Source organism: Mytilus edulis, chromosome 2 (assembly GCF_963676685.1).
Source record: "Mytilus edulis chromosome 2, xbMytEdul2.2, whole genome shotgun sequence".
Taxonomy (NCBI): domain Eukaryota; kingdom Metazoa; phylum Mollusca; class Bivalvia; order Mytilida; family Mytilidae; genus Mytilus; species Mytilus edulis.
Window position 1 is genome coordinate 27,961,847 of NC_092345.1, and position 16,333 is coordinate 27,978,179.

The window sequence follows — 16,333 nt, forward strand, 5'->3', positions numbered from 1 at the left end:
CTTAGAAGTCGCTCTTCACTATACTACTACCTGTCGATACATTTATTTTTGGCATTGCACAAGTCATGTCTTCTTTGACTATTAATGACGTTAAAATACTAAATCCCTGTGATGTGTTTTAGTCGATTTTAGTATCTGATGCATGATTTTTTACTATTAATTGGTTTTGGCTTTTAACTAGCTGTCAGTAACTGCGAGTACTCTCAAATCGTATTTTCTTGTTAATTCGACCTGTTGATACTGTTTATAATGCTTTTTTGTTATTTTTTATTTATATGGATCTTGTCTGTACACCGGCTTTGATTATTTGTAATATCCTCAATTTTTCACTTATTCTTACAACATTTGTATAAACTTCAAGATTATAAAAAACCGGTTTTTTTCTATAGTGAACATTGATTGGTTAAATATTTCTCAGTGTGTTTGAATTTGTTTGTCAGCTTTTTGGTCATGAATGTTTGTCACTAATATTTATTTAACTGTGCATTTGTATTCAGATATCGCAGATCAAATTTATTCGTTCATTGTGTAATCATACGTTTTTTGATTGAGTTAAGTCTGCCAATTGATATTAAAGTGTTATTTGGCCTGTACTGCTGATCTCAACGTAATACCCTAAAGTGGGATTTGTATGGAGTATATATATGAAGATATAACTACCTTGATCTGTATAAGGGCTTTATTCTGGGTTCCAATTATGGTTCTTCTTTATCTACCGCTTCGGTCGGATGCATACGAGAAATAGGCTGAGCATGGCTCCAGATGACGTAGGTGTCTCCTCTTCCGTTTGGGATCTCTCTAGACTCTACCAGTGTTGCAAGGTCTCTCGGGTCTTTACCAGTACTAGTGTTATAGGTTGGGGAAACTCCCTAAGGGATTACTAGGGCAATAACACTACACCCCCCTCCATCTTAAAAAGGAGGAACCACAGTTCCGACAAAAGACAACTGTAAAGACTCCCCAGGGCTAGACTGGTAGCGTCTCTCAATGTTAACCCATTACACAAGGTTGCTAGGAATATCTACCCTTAATCCTAATATTTAAGGAAACAAAAATTATTTTTAAACTATAAAATTACCCTTACATGAAAAAATATAATCAGCACTCCCATAACTGGGACAAAAAATTAAAAAAAATGTATCCATTATCTTCCACTGATACATTAAACAGCTGATAATAAAATTACAATGCAAACTTCACCTATTCTTATCCGTAGAATAAAAATATTACAAAAATTGGTTCAAATCACAAAAGTATCGTCCTCAGGACAAATTCATTACACCGCCCTAAATTTCCAATTTTACTAACTAAATAATTCCCCTTAAAATACATCAACCCGACAAGGAAGGACAGAAATAAGGCAATCCCTCCCATAACTGGGATACTAGCACCTGACCACAAAAAGATGACCTTGGGTCCAATCCTACCATCACCATTTAACAAACTTCTAATCTACTATGTACAGTGGTCAAGTTGGAGTTCCTAGATCTTGTCGGTTGGAGTATATACACTGTACACGGGATGTGAGGCACACAGTTCAGCATAAAAAATGCAATTCACAGAATATAAATAAATCCATTCACAAGTATAATAGTTCCTCTAAATCTTGTGTAACACAGTTCATATTAATACACACAATATTACTTTCAAGAATCTTCTGTCTGTAAAGTAATCACAATATAAAGGTCCTCCATATATTGTTGTAAAATCCATATATATATATATATAAAAATGTTGCATAAACCTCACATCCCAGAGCTATGTCTCAATAGCAAACCCAAACTGGGCATCATCCTATTAAAGAGGAAGTGTTCACTCACAGATGAGTTGATTCTTCAGAGTGAGAGAATATGACCTCAATGGTCGGCTTAGCATCCATCAGCAGAATGTCCTTTAACATAATGAGAGGATCAAGGATCATCCCCTGGAACTTCAGGGTGACCTCCCCTCTGCCTGGGAACATCTCTTGTGCAATGTTCCTTAAATCCATTAAAGAACAGATTGGTACCATTCTTTTTTCTATTCCAGTTTGCAGAATAATGATATGCCTATCACTCTCTGGCATTGCCTCTGTCTGCGGACTAGGAGCCGCGACAACTTCCTCCTGGCCTGACGCATTCACCTCCTTTTGAGAATCGGCTGCAGGCACAACCTCCACTACTGGTTCTTTCCCTAGGAATTGTCTGTTCCAGGCCAATAGGTGTGCCAGGTCCAGACCATTATCCTCTGGTCTATAATGCTCTGTAGCAAGGATGTCCTGCTGTGAGGGAGGCAGTCTGTGTACCAAGGTTGCCATGACCCTCCAATGCAGCACACACACAGGGCTGGTTATTTTCAGGGCTGGTTGGATCGCAAACCAGGCGGAAGTAGGCCATCCCATCTCCCGGCAAACACTTCGAAATACAGGCATCTCCTCCCCAGTCTGGAGGTATCCACTAGGGACTCTTGAGTTCTGTCTCAAGAAGGTCAGAAGGTCCTCATATGTGGCATCCTCCTTCCTTGTGAGCCACTGGGCCAGTACCATGACCATCTGGCCACGATACTGGTGAAACCTTCTCTGTCTCATCAGGGACGGATCTTGTCTGTTCTCAAACATGACCGATAGGTGTTCTGCAATCACGTGCCTACGCACGTTACGTGTTACTACAGGACACCCCTTTACTGGACAATATTGGTCCGACTCACTGACGACCCATGTCCTTTCCTCTGTTCGACTACGCGGGCATATATAAAATGCAGGTTTGTCAGCTCCAGACTGGAGTGGTTCTTTGGAGGCAGTTGGCACCTCAGGCACTTTTAGAGTTACGACCAGCTTGGTCAATCCATCCTCCAGAGAAGGAACATCAGCCACCTTGGCCTCTAGAGGTGTTTTTCCTCCATCCTGTGAGTCTTGAGGAACATCCTCACTCACCTGCTCGTCTTCCACAGAGGATACCACAACATCTCGGTAGTACGTCTTACCACCTCTCTCCACGGTCATCCCTCTACCCACACTGGGTCTCTCAGGTACTGTGGCCTTGTTATTATTGCCATCCACTTTCCCTTGATTATAGGTTGCCATACTGAAATGATAAAAAGGGAAAGGTTAACTTTGCTGACTTACTGTACATTTTGCTCTCCGCCCCTATCTGGGACAGAAAGTGGCCTATTTATTAGTTTACAGTTTGGGCAAGCATATATGTCTATTGTGTCTACTTCCTCTACTGATAAACCTACACATGTAAGGTGAAACCATTCTTTACATTGGTCGCATTGCACCATCGTTTCACCTGTATCAGGGCCCCTGCACACACAGTACTCCTTTGCCTTACTTTTTACCCTTGGGGCAAGGACATCTTTACCCTGTGTAAACTCTTCATGGCAGGTTTGCAGCCATGCAGGAATGATTCTATCTTTACATAACTTCAGCCTGTCATGATTTGTGTTAAATACCACCCTTTGAAGTTTTACCTTATACACAAAAGGAGTAATTTTATCTATTATCATACCAGGCCCCTTCCAAGGAGAACTTAACTTTTTACTTTTACCCTTCACCTTGGCTGTGTCTAAAACGTACACGAGGTCACCGGCCGCGTACTGCCGTTCTAATACCCGAAGATCATAATCTTTCTTCATTTTAGCCTGGCTGGTTTTCAAGGTATTTCTAGCTATCTCATGGGCGCTTTTGAGAGCTTTTTCAAGACTGATTATGTACTCCTCAGTTCCAGTGTACTGAGGCTCGTCTGTCTTGCCAAACATTAAATCTGCAGGTTGGTTTGTCTCCCTACCCAACATTAGTTTGTTTGGGGTGTACCCTGTACTTCTGTTAACACTAGCCCTCAATGCCCCTGCTAACTGAGCGAGGTGCTCATCCCATGTCTCTTGCTGTTGGTCAACAAAACATCTTACAGCATCCATTAAGCTTCTATTTTGTCTTTCTACCTGACCATTAGATGAGGGTCTGTAAGGGGTAGTCCTGGCCTTATGAATCTGTAACAGGTTACAAACTGCCTTGAATAAGGAACTTTCAAAATTACGTCCTTGGTCAGAGAAGATTTCAAAAGGGTACCCAAATCTTGAGAAGAACTCATTTATTGCAGCTCGTGCTGTAACTTCTGCTGTTTGAGAAGGCAAAGGTATACACTCTGTCCACTTGGTAAATTGGTCAACTATCATTAAGATGTTCTCATGACCATTCTTTGTTTTGGGAAGTGGTCCCATAAAGTCCAAATGCACCCTTTCCATAGGTGAACCAGCATGGTAATTAGTCATAGGACATCTCCCGTACCTGTTGGGTTTCTTGTATTTGTTACAGGTGGCACATGTTGCAACAAAATTCTTGATGTCACAGGTCATTCGGTACCACTGATATTTGGTCTTAATCTTGGCCAGTGTCCTAACTATACCTTGGTGTCCGGCACTAGGCAGCTCATGGCAAAGCTCCATTACAGTGTCCTTTAGGCTGGATGGAATTACTAATCTTACATCTGCTCCTTCGTTTTTGGGATGACTCTTTAGTATGCCATGGTCGTCTAAAAAGAATTTCTCTTTATTAATCCAGTAACTTTTTACTGCTGGTGAGGCTGAAAACAAAATGTTCTGGGTTGGTTCCTCTTTATCTTTTAACCAACTTAAAAGCAATATGAGATCAGGATCTTCTGACTGTCTAGTCTTGATCTCATCAGTGCTAAAACCGGAGAAATTGATACCCTCTGACTGAGTTACAGCTGCTACGTGGCAAGAGTTTTGATCACTAGCAATTATCTGTGCTGTTGTTGGTGTACATATCAATTCAATATGTGTCGAAAACAATGTGTTGTTGACTTCATGCTGTTTCTGAGTAGATGCTGAGACGGTGAGGTCTTGGTTGCATGTTACCTCAGGTAAAGCAAAGACATCCTGATTATGGTCTGGATCTTGGGGTCGAGCCAAGGTCTCAGGTTCTGGTGTTGAAAACAGGTGCACCATGGCTGTGGACACATTTGTAAGAGGCTGTCTGTTTCGGTTCTTGGCCAATGGTATTACTTCATCTACTTCGTTTAAAAATCTGGCCCAGTTTCTGTGTGCTCGTTGACAGTAGGCACACCCTTTACAAGGCAACTGTTTCAGGCTTACATCAGGTTTGTAGTGTATACACTCAGGTAATGTGTCTGATGGTCTAGACAAGGCGTCTGCATCTGCATGTAAGCGACCTGGCCTGTGTTTAATGGTCATATTATATTGGCTAAGCTCTTCTAGCCATCTGGCCAACTGTCCTTGCGGTTCCTTAAAATTGATAAGCCATGTGAGACTGCTATGGTCTGTTCTCACGGTAAACTCCTTTCCTAACAAGTAATGACGGAACTGCCTTGTAAACCTTATCACGGCCAATAATTCTCTGCGTGTTGTGCAGTATCTCTTCTGTTCAGGTGTCATTATAAAACTACCATATGCTATGGTCCTTTCTCTTCCCTCTTGGACCTGAATAAGCTCAGCTCCAATGGCATTTTGGGATGCATCTGTGTCCAAAATGAACTTGTCTGATGTATTAGGCAATGCTAGAACTGGAGCTACAAGTAGTTTGTGCTTTAAGGTGTTAAAAGCTAATTGTCTCAGATGAGTCCAAAAGAATGGCTTTTTCCCTGTGACTTCATACAGGGGTGCTGAAATCTTGGCATAGTCTTTGATGAAAGAACGGTGGTAGTTTACAAAGCCAAGGAACCTTTCAACTTCTTTAGTGCAGGTAGGCACAGCCCAACCACTAACTGGTTGTAAGTGCTGCTGTCCAATTTTAAGTCCCTTGTTGCTTACACTCCTCCCTAAAAATTCAACAGAGGTCTTAAATAAAGCGCATTTCCTGGGCTTAAGTTTCAGGCCGTACTCCCTGAATCTTTTAAATACATCCTCTAGATTTTTTAGATGCTCTTCAAAGGAAGGTCCTAAAACCAAGATGTCGTCCAAAAAAGCTAGGACTGTTTTCCATGTAAGTCCCCTAAGGACTAAATTCATCACTCGGGCATAGGTCCCTGGTGCATTACAAAGTCCAAAGGCCATTTTAACGCATTCAAACAAACCATACTTGGTCACAAAGGCTGTTTTCTTCCTGTCCTCTGGCTTAATGTTAATTTGCCAATATGCACTATTTGCATCCAATTTGGAATACCAGATATTTCCGGCCAATGTGTCTAGACACTCGTCAATGAGAGGCAAAGGAAATAAATCACGGGAAGTTACAGAGTTTAATTTCCTATAGTCTATGCACCAGCGTACCCCTCCATCTTTCTTCCTGATTAAAACTGGTGCTGATGCCCATTCCGACATAGAAGGTTGAATCACTCCCGCATCCAACATTTTTTGTAAATGCGCCTCCTCTTCATCAACAAAGCAAGCAGGGGTCCTCCTTATTCTGTGTTGGATTGGCTTGGCATCCCCTGTGTCAATGGTGTGCTCTATAGTATCAAAGCTACCTAGGTCAAAATCTTCTTTGGCGAAAACATCACTGTACTTGATAAGCAATTGTCTTAACAAGGTCTGTTGAGATTTAGACAAGTTAGAACCGGAATCTTCATAAAGGTCCTTTAAATGACTTGGTATCCCTGTCTTGGAACTGTTCTTAGTTTTATTGTTCGCTGTGCAAGTACCAACACTTGGTAATGGTTCATTCTCTAAGGATTGAATTACACTGACTTCTTGTGTGTATCCTACTTCATCTCCTTTAGGAAGCTTTACAGGATGATCTGTTATGTTTAAAAAACATAGTGTTGGTTTTTGTCCCTTTGCACAGACTGTTCTAGGTATGAGTAGAGTGGAATTGCCTTTAGGCTCTATCAGGTAGTCAGAGGCTACATCCTCTGTATTTAGATCAATACGCATCGCTGTATTTGGTGGTATTATTATAGTTTCATGTACTGTTACCCTGTTCACAATTGGGACCAGTTTTGGTTCCCCGCCAAGTATCAATTCTACTACAGTGTTCTTTAAAGTCAACTTTTTCGCAGGTACATCCAAAATGGCGCTGTGTTTTATCAGAAAATCTGCTCCTATTAACATGTCGCAGTCTATAGGCGCTACATACAGTCTCTCATTAAATGTTAACTGTTGTATTGAAAATTCTACAGGATTTGTTATTCTACATGTCATAAGCATGTCTCTGCCTGCACCATGCATGGTAGATTCCCTGATTATGTAGGGTTTCTCAACTAAAGTTTCAAAAATGCTGTCCTTTACGATGGTAACCTCTGACCCAGTGTCAATGAGAGCATTAACTTCTTTATCTTGTATTTTTACTATACATCTTAACAAGTGTGCAGTACCAAGGGTACCTACTGAAACCCCTTTAGTTGAGCTTTCCTCTGAGTCATCCTGTGTAAAATTGTCATCGTCAAACTCTACCCTCCTTTCCTCCTTAGTGTTCTTTTTAGGCGTCAACTGTTTTGATTGTTGGCGGTTGTTATTCTGTCTAAGTTCTGGACAGTTTCTTTTGAAATGGCCAGGTTTGTGGCAATAATAGCAATCATTATTATACCCCCCCTGGTTCTGGCGTCTGTCACCTGAATTATTTCCCCTGCCACGCCCTCGGCCATAGTTGCGTCGAGGCGAATAATTGTTGGATCTGTTGTCTTGGTTTGGTGACCTAGGACTTGGACTGGTTCCCTGTCTGACAGATTTTTCTTGAGCCAAACTGGTTACTATTCTCTCAATATGTTCCTCTATACGAGAGAGACGGGTATCCATGCTGGACTTGGAGCTGCCAACACCAAGAACTACTGGTGAGTTACCTGGTTTCTCTGAACTAGACTCATGTACTGGTTTACCAGGCTTTTGAATGGCACTGACTGCCTTTCTGGTGTGCTGGCACCATCTTATCATGTCCAATGCTGCATCCATAGACTTTGGTTTGGAGATACAGGCTTCAGTTCCAGCAACGGTATCATTGCAACCCTGGCAAAATCTCATAATTGCCTGCTCACTCATCAGTTGTTCACTGTATCTACTATAGGCTCTAGTGGCCAGAGACAACACTCTTTCGGCCCACTCCTCCAAGGTTTCTTTTTAACCCTGGGCACTTGTCTGGAACTGAACCTGGGAGGTTTCTGGCAGTTCTTGATGACCAAATCTCTTATTCATATTAGATATAATTTTAGTAAAAGTAGCTGATTTGTTGTTATCCAGCATCAAGGTATAATACTCACTGGCTGCATCATCCAGACACCAGCAGAGCTGTTCTCTTTTTTGTTCGTCTGTCCACTCAGCAATCTTAGCGTAGCCAGAGAACTTTGTGTAAAAGGCTTTCCAGTTGCCTTTCCCATTGTAGCGGAGTGTTTTAGGAATCGAGGATAGAAATTGTCTTTTCTCAATCTTTTTATTCTTCTTAGACTGACTCCTAGAATGTCCACTGTCTGTCTCAGACTCTGATTGCGATTCTCTGGCAGTAAGGCCTCTCCTAGAACTATGTCTACTATACGCTGGAGAGGTTCTTGCACTTCTCATAGGTGAGAAGGCTCTGTGTGAATGATCACTCATGTAAGCAGGTGCTGACCTACGCTTATTCCTGGTCTGACGGTATGGTGAAGCATCTGACGTGTCCGAATCAGCTGTATAATAACGACCTGGATCACGTCTACGTTGTCTCTCATGATAATCACTATCGTACTCCTTACGTCTTGCTGACGGTTGGTTGCTATGTAGTGGTGGTGCTCCTGATGATGGAGGTTGTTGCTGTTGCACAGGTAATGTGTGTGACTGTGGTTGATAATTACTTATGTCTGGAGGCCCTGAAAAGGTAGGCTGACCCATGACTGGGTACGATATACTAGACATATTCTGGTGGTTTAAGTATTGTGATGGTTCTTGTGGTGGTGGTCCAATCCTAGGAGGCTGAAACATGGAAGTTGGGTGCCCAATCGTTGTAGGTGGTTGGGTCCCTGGTACAAAATTTGGTGGTTGATACCTTGGTTGTTGGTAAGCGGGTTGTTGTTGATGCAGCTGCTGTTGAGGTAAAGAAACCGGTGCAGTAGTTGGATTTTGTTGTTGTGTTGGTTGTGCATAGCTGTTGACCCCAAGTTGAAGCTGGGCTAGACGTTGGTGTAGGCTTTGTACCTGTTGTTGCATTTGCACACCTTTTTTAACTGGCAACATAGGCTGTTGAACCCGGTTGACTCCTTGCGGTTGGTTGATGGAACCAATCTGAGGTTTGAGTACCTGTTGAGGACTCGGTTCATAAGACTGTGATTGTAACGTTGGTGGTTGAACCCTGTTGACACCGCTTTGTATGTTATTAGTACCAACTTGATATTTGTTAGTTGAGGGTATCACTGTATCATATTCTTTGAATTGTAGTTGACGGTGGTAGTTGTCCTGTTGAATAGGTGGTTGGAACTGTTTGACACATTCAACTGATGGCGTCTCAGGTGGGTATATACCCCTTTGTTGTATTACAGGACTGTTACTATTAACCAATCTGTAATGGGCTGGTGAAGCTTGTTGCAGACGGCCGGCTTCCTGTTGATCTTGTTGACGGTATGGCATGCCATGTTGAACTCTTGGTGAGAAGTGGAGAACATGGTCATTAGGCGTATCATCACTTGAGACTGATGTTATATCTTGTCGATGACTGTTGTTGACCGTTTGAGGTCTGTTGATGACCTGTTGATCTAATTGGTGCAAATTAGCCACAGTTGGTTTTTGTTGAGAATCCATTGTCAAATGTTGCCTGATGTCTTGGCTCTGTGAAGTCAGGTCGAGGACTTGTTTTCTTTGCAGGCTTCCTGCAAAATCCTGTTGTTCTTGTTGACGTTGAACAACCATGTTGGTTCTAGGTGAAGGTGTCAGACTTTCCCTATCGGAAACATCACTGAGATGTCCCAGCTCACCAAGTAAACTTTCTATTTCCCCAGACACTTTCTCTATTTCTGACTCAAGGACTGATTGCAATGCAATAGGCGAGATTCTTTGTCCAAAATCAGGCTGTTCAATCTGTTTCAGGTATGGATTAGGCTTATAGGAATTAGTCTGTGTGGTGTCCCTACTAGCATGGTGTTCTTCAATCCATTCACTGACCTTGTTACCAAAATGACACATTTCTGCAATTCTTTGTTTGTTTTCCTCGTGTTTTTGAGCAGGAATGGGTCGAAAATATGGTGAATCTACATATGCCTCTGACATACCCATGGCTTGGTCAGAACATACTTTGCGCAAGGGCGCGTCTCTATTTTCATGTGTCTCCACACATAATGGGCTAAAAATAGGCGTCGACTGCCTGTCGTGGTCTCCAAATGCAATACTGGGGTGCTCTGCTCCAGCATTTTCCCTAGTGGGACTAGATTCAAAATCAATCAATCCCAGAAGACCCTCAGTTACTCTCAGATAAGGAATTTGCTCTAAAACCTCCCTATCAATATGGATTCCCTTGCTCCTGATATCCATAATTCTATTTGCTATGGCATCCCCTATGCCAGGCATACACTTCAGTACCACTTCAGAACAAGTGTTGATCTTGATAGTGTAGCCTCTTGCTCTTTCCATAATGACTTGATCTTTTATTATATTTATTTTATTAAATTTATTTTACTTTATTCCAATATCAATTACAAAGCAATACTCAATATTCAATGTAATTTAAGCAACAATAAATCTTTATTCAATATAAAAAAGTCAATATACACATGTATAGTACACCGTTATACAATATGCATAAAAACACCGTGTTTGTTTACATTCGTAATCCAAGATGGCGCCCAAATCTCGCGGCAGCAAACCTCGCGTGACCTCGCTATCAAACTATAGCAAACTTTTAAAAAGTTTTTCCGGGCCCAAAAACTAGCTAATTACAATGTAATTTCCCCCACTTTCACCCAGAAAGTAAAACACGGGACCTGGTATGACTCTTCAGGACGAAATACCAATTTCTCAAGGTTGACCGAAGGCACTCAAAATTTGGAGTGATGCCCAAAATGGCGATCAAGCCCCTGCAGGACCAAAATTTAAAACCACCCGCAACTACCAGTAAAGTGTTATTTGGCCTGTACTGCTGATCTCAACGTAATACCCTAAAGTGGGATTTGTATGGAGTATATATATGAAGATATAACTACCTTGATCTGTATAAGGGCTTTATTCTGGGTTCCAATTATGGTTCTTCTTTATCTACCGCTTCGGTCGGATGCATACGAGAAAGAGGCTGAGCATGGCTCCAGATGACGTAGGTGTCTCCTCTTCCGTTTGGGATCTCTCTAGACTCTACCAGTGTTGCAAGGTCTCTCGGGTCTTTACCAGTACTAGTGTTATAGGTTGGGGAAACTCCCTAAGGGATTACTAGGGCAATAACACTACAATATTTTATCGTATGTTTTTCTATGTTGTGATGTTATGCTATTGTTTCGGAAAAAGGGAGGTTTGGATCCATTAAAACGTTTAATCCCGCTGCAAATGTTTGCACCTGTCCTAAGTCAGGAATCTGATGTACAGTAGTTGTCGTTTGTTTATGTAATATATACGTGTTTCTCGTTTCTCGTTTTGTTTATATAGATTAGACCGTTGGTTTTCCCGTTTGAATGGTTTTATACTAGTAATTTTGGGGCCCTTTATAGCTTGTTGTTCGGTGTGAGCCAAGGCTCCGTGTTGAAGGCCGTACTTTAACCTATAATGGTTTACTTTTTAAAATTTTTATTTGGATGGAGAGTTGTCTCATTGGCACTCACACCACATCTGCCTTTATCTATCTAACATATTTCATACTTGAATATCAGTAGAGGGGAACACATTACCATTGGTTTTAAGCATGAAAAACTCAATGCCATCTTGTATTGTATTTTAAAAAATGTTATTTCCTATAACAGACAAATGCACCCCATCAGATTTATACATGTTTTCAGTCCTGGAAATGTCTGGATAGCGTATATATAATAACCATCCGATTCCAATATATAATTAGCTACTGCATTATTAACCCTGTTGTATCTACATTTTTTCATTGCCTTACTATCGTTAGAGTATCTCCATTTTAAACGAGGCAACATTTGGGACCACACAATTTTAGAGTCGGGCAAGTCCTTTGAAATAAAGGTCATAGCTTGTATCAACTTTTCTCTTAAGTCTTTAGTTTTTATATTCCCTAAATCATTAGCACCTACATGTATGACTCCAAATTTAGGAGGATCCTCATATTTTAACATTATTCTTAAAAAGGATCGTGACGTCAAATTGTATGGTTCACTAACCACTAATGAAATTTGAGTTTTCTTAAACTCACTAATAACCAACCAACGTAATAGTACAGCGCACCGTGATAACTGAATTTAAGTACAGGACTTAAATTCTATTATTTGAATTTTCCTCTTCGACTTTTGGTCATGATATTGTCATCCCTTTCTTCTAATTATTCTAACTTTTGAAATCTCCGTATTGGAAGTACACCACTAATTCATGGTCCCATTGCTTTCTATGTTAAATTCCTCCGTTTCAAGCAGGCACACCTCTTTTATTTTAAGTTCAAATAAAGTGGCAATCATTGCATTTCAAAGCAACACTTTATGGTGTCTTGTACTGAAAAAATCAACATACCTTACATTGCATATAAGAAAGAACTGGTTCCCGGAACTTCAGATGTACCAAAACAGGTACTTCAGATCTGACAAACAGACAAAATGTACCCTCCTTTTAAAATTTGGTGCAGTTTTTTTACTATTCAAAATTAAAAGTCCAAAAGTGTTCTACAATGATCACCAGTCCTTCAGCATTCATTTGATACCAAAAATACCTAAATATTCTACATATTTTGAAAGTTACACTCATGTGTAGGAACTATTTTATGTTAAATATGTACTACTTTCTGGTATGTGCTTTCTGGCCGGGCCTGAATTAGTGGTGTTACACCTATTGTACAGCATATTTTAAAGTCCACAGCTGTACAGAAGTGAAGTCAAGTGAAATAGCCTGTTTACTAAGGACATTGAGTTCCACAACAATAATAGGTGTTACTGCTTTTATAATCATAGACCCATCATCATATTGTATGTGCATCATGCTATGCAGGACTTTTAAACACAAACCTTTGATTCATTTGTTTTGACTAATATTCTAACATTCACACTCATGAAATATTTGAAACTTCTGAATCGATTCGTTGTTAGTGTTTTCAATTAAAAAAAAATCAGAAACCTACTAGTTTTCACCAATCATGAACTTTTGAATATTTTTTCTAGTGGTGAAGGGGAAATAATTCAATGTTAACCTATTCACTTTCGGGTTGTGTCCCTAGGTTCGCATTCATAAGAAGAATAAAGAACGTTAACTTATATAAAGTATGAAATCAAGGTAAAAACTTACAAATAATATAAATTATTGAACGTGTATAAATAAGACTGCATTTATTAACCTAACACAAACACAGATATCAATAAGAAAAGGTATGGAGGAAAAACACGCATTCTTGTCTGTGCATCTCAAATTATTCCAATTACTTAAAAGGAATATCCGAAGTACATACAAACACGTGAATTGTTTTCAGAATCTCAAAGATGACGACAGAAAGACATTTCGAACTAGTTTATGTTCTCCTCATCTGCATACTGTTATGATAATAATTTGATAGTTTAACCCCACCACATTTTTTATGTGTCATGCTTGTCCCAAGTCTGAAGCCAGTGATTCATTGGTTGTCGTTAGTAACTGACTGTCATAATTGTTTATCGTTATGAAATTTCCTTAGTATAAATCAGGCCGTATTTTTTTTAAATTACTAACACCTATAAGTCACAAAAACATGCAATTTAATATTTCTAATCTGAGTGTGTATATGGACGATATTGCAAGTATGTGGAGCAAAAAGATATTCGACAAAAACTTCCGACTAAAACTCGGCTCAATCGCTGGGTCGAAAGACAAAAATGCAGCCCCAAAATTACATACCTAGTTATTTTTCAATGTCCGTACTTTTCTACAGGAAACCCACAGTATATTCGGTTAAAAACACGAAACAAAAGAGGAGGTCGAAAACACACCACTAGATGTTAATGAGTCCATAAAATTTCTCTGAAAGCAGCCACTGGTTCTGATTGAAGTGTATACACAAACGAACGGACGTCGGACGATCTGAAACAATATAATCAGTTAACATAAGAGTTAACAAGAAGTAATTGTAACAGGATGCTGTTACGAAGTCTCCCAAACAAAGCTCCCATAACTCGCCATTCATTTGATCCGATATTCATTTGATTTGATTTTTTGTCCAATACAAGAATATATATGGCTTAGGGGTGGGGATCTCCAAAATTTACAACTTCAAGTTTTCAAACAGGAGGGGTGGTGTTGACCCCAGATACTTTACCTACATTTCATTTGATTTGTTGTATTGTCCCATACAAGAATATATATGGTTTAGGGGTGGTGATGTTGACCGTTTACAAGTTTTCAAACAAGAGTGGGTGGGTGACCCCCTCGGGACTTCCCTTTTATTTCATTTCATTTGTTTTATTGTCCCCTACAAGAATATATATGGTTTAGGGGTGGGGATCTGGACCGTTTACAAGATAATAGCACATTCTCAAATTGAACGAAGTAGGGTGACCCCCAGGAACTTCCCTTTAATTTCATTTGATTAGTTTTATTGTCTCATACAAGAATATACATGGTTTAGGGATGGGGATGTTGACCGTTTACAAGTTTTCAAAAAAGAGGGAGTGGGTGACCCCCTAGGGACTTCCCTTTTATATCTCTTCATTTGTTTTATTGTCCCCTACAATAATATATATGGTTTAGGGGTTGGGATCTGGACTGTTTACAAGATAATAGCACATTCTCAAATTGAACGGGTCGGGGTGACCCCCGGGGACTTCCCTTTAATTTCATTTGATTTGTGTTATCATCTCATTCAAGAATATATATGGTTTAGGGGTGGGGATTTGGACCGTTTACAAGATAAAAGCATATTCTAAAATTGAAGGGGGTGGGGATGACCCCCAAGGACTCCCCCTATATTTCATGTGATTTGTTTTATTGTCCTATATTTATTTCTGAAGACGGCATGTATCTAGAATGAAATTCGAAACAGTGTGGCAGTCGCCATTGATTGACACATTAAATTCATCCATTGACTGCAGTCTGGGACAATTTACGTGAACGTTTGTCTGTAACGACCACTGGTCACGACGTACCTACGATAGACATTTAAACTGTGGGGTCACCAAAGGTTTCTTAACGCCTTTAATTGTATAATAAAAAGGAATAACCTTTATGTTTTGATTTATATAATTGATATAAATCAAAACATCGTGTTATTTCTGATTAATTTTTCGAATTACTTTATTAAGGTGTTGAGAACCTTTGGTGACCCCATAGTTTAAGTGTCTTTAAAAAATACATAGTGAGCAGTGGTCGTTACATACAAACGTTCATCTAAATTGTCCCAGTCAATGGATGAATTTAAAGTGTCAATCAATGGCCACAGCCACACTGTTTTGAATTTCATTCTATCACTTACAGTTTTCAAATTATATTCATTTGAAAATTTTAGAAAATAAAATCCCATAGTGTTCTATAGTAAAACCCCTCCCTCCTTTCTACCCCCCCCCCCCCCCAAATACCCCTTAATAAGAAGAAGAAGAAGAAGAAGAAGAAGAAGAAGAAGAAGAAGAAGAAGAAGAAGAAGAAGAAGAAGAAGAAGAAGAAGAAGAAGAAGAAGAAGAAGAAGAAGAAGAAGAAGAAGAAGAAGAAGAAGAAGAAGAAGAAGAAGAAGAAGAAGAAGAAGAAGAAGAAGAAGAAGAAGAAGAAGAAGAAGAAGAAGAAGAAGAAGAAGAAGAAGAAGAAGAAGAAGAAGAAGAAGAAGAAGAAAACTTGATTGAAGACATGAAAACCATAACGGATGCTTTGAACTTAATTTGTTTATTGTACATTTCCGATTCGAATATGTATTTGAAATTAATTTTTTTTAATACTATGGCTCCATGAAATTGGCATCCGTTTTGCTGTTAAGGGATGCATAAATATGCCGATCGAGACCTGTCTGTTAGGAATGAGAACGCTACATAAGATGTCTAATGTATAGTTCCATGTAATTTAAAGAATCTATAGAGTGCCTGTTGAGATGTAAATTATCAGCCTCTATCCAACATAAGTCAATCGTTGTAGCATTTCCAATTTCCAATCCTTTTCATGTGTTACACTTATTTCGAATTTTTTTCGTACTCGTCCTGGATATGCATAGAATATTTGTCACTGTAAGTTAAGCAACACCAATTAATATTAGAATTTATCAGCCTTATATTTGACTTCCTTAGGTCCGAGACCACAATTATTTCGTAGTGCATTTCTTTTAGAACATAAATGAAAATAAAAAAAATCCCTACTGCGCTTTCTCAAAGGAAACTTTTACAGTGTG

General features: G+C 39.6%; 2 protein-coding genes across 2 annotated transcripts; both read right to left on the reverse strand.

Moving 5' to 3' along the window:
- Positions 1–664: 664 nt before the first annotated feature.
- LOC139511880 (uncharacterized) lies at positions 665–11,170 on the reverse strand. Its single transcript, XM_071299018.1, has 2 exons — positions 11,052–11,170; positions 665–3,062 (listed from the first exon to the last, which is right to left on the reverse strand). Exon 2 carries the CDS (start codon positions 3,059–3,061, stop codon positions 1,817–1,819), a length of 1,245 nt encoding a protein of 414 aa, XP_071155119.1. The 5' UTR covers position 3,062; positions 11,052–11,170; the 3' UTR covers positions 665–1,816.
- LOC139510790 (ataxin-2 homolog) lies at positions 8,011–9,579 on the reverse strand (the record flags this gene model as incomplete). Its single annotated transcript, XM_071297320.1, is given in 1 exon segment — positions 8,011–9,579. A coding segment is annotated over 1 exon segment (1,569 nt), but the record flags the coding sequence as incomplete, so codon positions are not given.
- Positions 11,171–16,333: the final 5,163 nt, after the last annotated feature.

Excerpts from the sequence above, each read along its gene's own strand:
- LOC139511880 (XM_071299018.1), bottom strand. The coding sequence starts at position 3,061 with ATGGCAACCTATAATCAAGGGAAAGTGGATGGCAATAATAACAAGGCC.